At 39.8% G+C, this 4690-nt stretch overlaps 1 protein-coding gene across 1 annotated transcript; it reads left to right on the forward strand.

Moving 5' to 3' along the window:
• The first annotated feature begins 579 nt into the window (after positions 1-579).
• LOC136826467 (proton-coupled folate transporter-like) lies at positions 580-3934 on the forward strand. Its single transcript, XM_067083674.1, has 6 exons — positions 580-1701; positions 2003-2098; positions 2306-2449; positions 2603-2686; positions 2866-3022; positions 3197-3934. The coding sequence occupies exons 1-6, from the start codon at positions 741-743 to the stop codon at positions 3528-3530; spliced, it is 1776 nt and encodes a 591-aa protein (XP_066939775.1). The 5' UTR covers positions 580-740; the 3' UTR covers positions 3531-3934.
• Positions 3935-4690: the final 756 nt, after the last annotated feature.

Below are 4690 nucleotides of genomic sequence, written 5' to 3' on the forward strand. Positions count from 1 at the left end.
GAAAAAATTATACACCAGAATTTTTCCTTATCTTTTTTTCCCACTTCTGATGCTTCTGTCTTTTGACTTGACGGTAATTCATATCAGAGACTGATACAGAATTTTTTTGAGATAAATTTAATCTTATGGAAAGACTGTTCACCCATTATACAAATACAAATAAATGAAACCAGTCTCTATTTGATAAAGTATAGGCTCTGTTCAAAAATTGGATTTAATTTGAGCGCAAAACAAAGTATTACCCAAGAAAAGAAGAGAAAAACCAAAGGGACGTTGACTCTTCAGCCAATATTACCTGAAAGGGCGGGTAATTGCATCATCGGGTACCTGCGACGAAACCCCAGTATCCAGATGAAAATTATAATGGCTCCATGTGCCTGCAAAAAAATCGGCCAAAGAAATATATAGATCAGACGGTGTCCAGTCGGGTAGTCCCCTTTCATGTTACGTCACCTATTGCCCGATGTCCACATGAAGGACATGAGTATAAAAGTGTATGCTATTGTCCCTTCGCTTCAGTCACGCGTTGGATGGCTCAGAATCAGCTTAAAATGGCTGATGATGTGGTATACCTGGAGCATTCAGGATGGTGACAGCACGGGAACGAGTTCAACATAGCGTCTGCTGAAGTGGTTTAATTCCGAGTGTATTTATCATGGGACTCTTCGTTTACGAAATGAGTGTCTGATTGGCGATATTTATATCGAAGCTTCCGGATTATTCACCATTGCAGTGCAAATATGATTGTGTTGAACTCTTTCCTTGTAAAAGCTAGGACCGCCCTCACAACGGCGTTTTCATCGATGACGGTGGAACCGCTGATGTTGCTGGATGGGTTAGCTTTTTCCAACATGCATGTCTACATCGAGAACCTCCAGATGGATCGGGTGTGTCGAGTGAACGCAGGATATTCAGAGGAGGTTTGCCATGCGCTCAAGAAGTACCCCGAGGCCAGCGTTGAAGTGCAACGGAAATACAGTGTCTTTGCTCTGTACAATGGCATCATCGCTGCAGCTTTGCCTCTCTTTTTCATCCTGTTTATGGGTGCCTGGAGTGATAAATATGGCAGGAAAGTACCTCTTGTGGCTGTACAAATTGGTCACCTCCTGCATGCTGGGGGCTATCTGCTTGCTTCTCTGGAATCGACATGGCCGGCCGAATTCTTCCTTTTGGTAACACTTCTTGATACTTTAGGAGGAGGCGCTGTGTCATTTCTCACTGTAGCTAATTCGTATATAAGTGACGTGTCATCAAAAGAGTCACGAACATCAAGAGTTGGGTTGGTTAACGGCATCTGGTTTCTTGGTGGCCCTGCAGGAACCATACTGGGAACGTACATCTACAGCAAAGGTGGTTACCATCCTCTCTTCGCTACCTCACTCGTTTTCTCTTTTATGGCTGTCATCTATATCATCGCCTTCCTTCCAGAGAGTCACGGGCCTTTCCTCTCCAAGGCTCGAGATGAGGCCCCCCATCAGAGAGCTGTGCTGGCGGAAAGAAAGAGCGAAACCGCTGTCTATCATTTTGAATCGAAGGCGACTGACGATGCCAACCTCTCTCTAAGAGTTATGATCAAGGACTTCTTCAACCCTCAGCGCATCATTGACAGCTTCAAGTCAACCTTGAGAAAACGAGAGGGAAACACTCGAGCACTAATTCTACTGCTTATCCTCACCAGTCTCCTGAGGCGACTCACAAGATGTAAGTTTCTCACCGGTCATCATAATGACATTTTTATCATCATAAAATGCACTTCAGTGTTATATATATATATATATATATATATATATATATATATATATAATATATATATATATATGTGTGTGTGTGTGTGTGTGTGTATGTGTGTGTGTGTGCGTGCATGCATGTACGTATATATGTGTGAATAAAAATGTACGAGAGAGAGAGAGAGAGATGAGAATAGGAAATATTAACTTACTTTATCTTTCCAAATAAAGCCTTTCCCTCATTAAATATAATTTTATTTTCATTTCCTTTTCAGCCCCCTATGTTTTTGCGTTTACTCGCCACGAGTTAGGCTGGAAAGCATCAGATTACAGCATATGGGTCACTTATAAGAATCTTGTGGCTACCGCAGGTGAGAATTTTTCTGTGTACCCCAAAGTTTACTGTCAATAATAGATATTACAGAACAAAGACAGGAAATATAGTGATGCTATTACCCGATCTTTAGAAAGATAAACGTACGAGATTTTAACAAGTGGTTTTACGTTCCCCATATGGGTTGAAAATGTTGGCACCTATTTGAATTCTCTTTTAAAACGACGAATTTCTGCTTGTGCAGGATCCCTCGTTGCTGTACCTCTTCTCAGTGGTCGTTTTAAGGTGACTGACAACATTCTGGCGACGATCGGCGCCTTGTCTGGTGTTGTTGAATATGTTGTCTATGGATGTGTAACGGAAACTCAGACAAACCTTATTTGGATTGGTAAGTGAATTGAAAACAATTTGGAATTCATGAAATATTTCAAATATAAGCTGAAATATGGTGGGTATGTTTCTAAGGCCATGTTTATATTCGATAACCTTAAAGGTTGAGTAGACTCATATCATGACAGATGCACGACCCTTACACTTTCAGCTCCCGTTGCTGCGTTGCTTCTGAACGCGTGTGCCATTGCTCAGAAGTCCATGATGACAAAGATCATCAGCAAAGATGAAATTGGTAAGTACTAATCTGGTTATTACCTTCTGAATCTTGTCCAGATAAGTTGCACAATAATACTTCCACATCGTCAACCTTCGAAGTAACTATCACGTCTGAAATCGACACCTAAATATAAGTTGGACATATTTCGTAAACCGAGAAATCTTTGGTAATAAGCCCATTTCGTCCCCAACCAGGAAAAGTATCTGCAGTTTTTGGGGCCCTGGAGGGCATGATGCCTATGGTAAATTCAGCTTTTTACACGGCCGTTTACCACTCCACAGTCAGCTCATTTCCAGCCGCCCACTTTTTCGTTGGGGCGGCTATTAGCACCCTCATGATGGCCTTGTTCGCGTAAGTCACAAAAAAAAACTTCTGGCAAGCTAAATGCTTCTGTTTGTTTTCGGATTTCTTATATCAAATGCTCTCCACAATATTTTAAATGGAACTGGATTGTACTAAAAAGCGTTGGACAAAAGTTTATGCGCAATAGGCTTTTAGTTTATTATTATTATTTTATTATTCCAGGATTATCGCCATCGACCGTAGGCGCCCCAGACAACTCGAAGAAGGAAATAACCTTCTAGAAACAGTTAGCCCCAGTCCAGTAAAGACACTTCCAGTTGAAGCTACTCCCAGTCAACCCGGAGTGACTGATGTATCCGTCACCATACTGCATGATGCAAGATCTGGACTCCAGCAAGAAATTCCAGCCATCGATAAAGTTGACAAGGATGATTGGGAAAGTGAAAAAACTTCAGGACTTGCAGAGATACCTTGGCCAAAGAGACTCCTTCAAAGTGTCAAGATCTTCCTGGGAATGTTTCAGAGGCGAAATTCTCGTGAGGTTGCTTGGGTCTAGCTAAGCTCTCGATGAGAGGCCAGCGTTTCCGGTTCATTTAGTAATGCACACGGAATCAAGGGGAAAAATTTGTTGCCAGGAGTAAATCAGCTCACGGGGAAAAGGTAATTCTGTCAAAATGGCCAGTTGCTATGAATTATAGATTGGATACGAAACTCAGGAGAAAATTAATCTTACACCCTTAAAACCGACGGTAAAGTCGTCGAACTAAGTTGAACCAAAGAAATATCCGTTCCTGTGATATATATGTGTCGATATATTTATTATAATTATTAATTTATTAGAGCAGTGGATTCACTGCATGTTGTAAGTTTACTTTCATGAGCTATTGTTAGTGACCGTTTTCTAAATGTTCTAAGTTTTCTTCTCAGTATTATCATACAATAAAAAACTGGTCATTCAAATGTGTTATTGGTTTGTTTACTTTCCTTGTTTACTCTGAACACCTGTGCAGGATGATTAAGACACAGAATATGATTTTTTATGAACAGTTTTATCGATAAAAAAAATGAAAATTATAATTCATTTTGATTATGATTCTAAGTCTCAAGTTCAAAGCCCACAGAAAAATATGAATGGTGAAAAATAAAATAAAAAGTCTTATAATTACTTCACAACTGCGTTTGTTGCAACTCATTTCTTTTAAAGCGGAAAGATAAACAGCATTCTTAGTCCAAGTAGCATCTTTCTGTGTAGGGTGTACACGGATACGTGCATAAGGTATCTACAATACCCGCATATTTCTATATACTGAAGGAGTTACGAGAAAGATTTGAAAATAAAAGAAAAATTCTAATTATACTGATGTTAGAGATGCTGTGTGGAGAGTGGTGAAGATGTATCAGTATTGAATTCGAAATTTTTATGATGTTAAGTAAAGTTTGGGCCCCCCTGAAAAAAAAAAAAAAAAAAATAGAAAAGGAGAGTGACTGGTTTGGTGTAAAAAGCAATTCACAGACAAGGTCTTTTCACTATGTGAATGGCTAGAGCGATGAGAAATTTGAAGGAAAAGATGATGTTCATAGTTTTGGAATAAGAGGGAAGGTTTCGAATGTTGGATGAAAAGGCTGGGGTAAGAATATAATGCACTATTAAGCGATGAGAGCGAAAAGAACTTCCGAGGAATATTAGGAAGGATGATAGGAAAACTGAAGATTTGG

The sequence above is a fragment of the Macrobrachium rosenbergii genome, chromosome 41 (assembly GCF_040412425.1).
Source record: "Macrobrachium rosenbergii isolate ZJJX-2024 chromosome 41, ASM4041242v1, whole genome shotgun sequence".
Lineage (NCBI taxonomy): Eukaryota > Metazoa > Arthropoda > Malacostraca > Decapoda > Palaemonidae > Macrobrachium > Macrobrachium rosenbergii.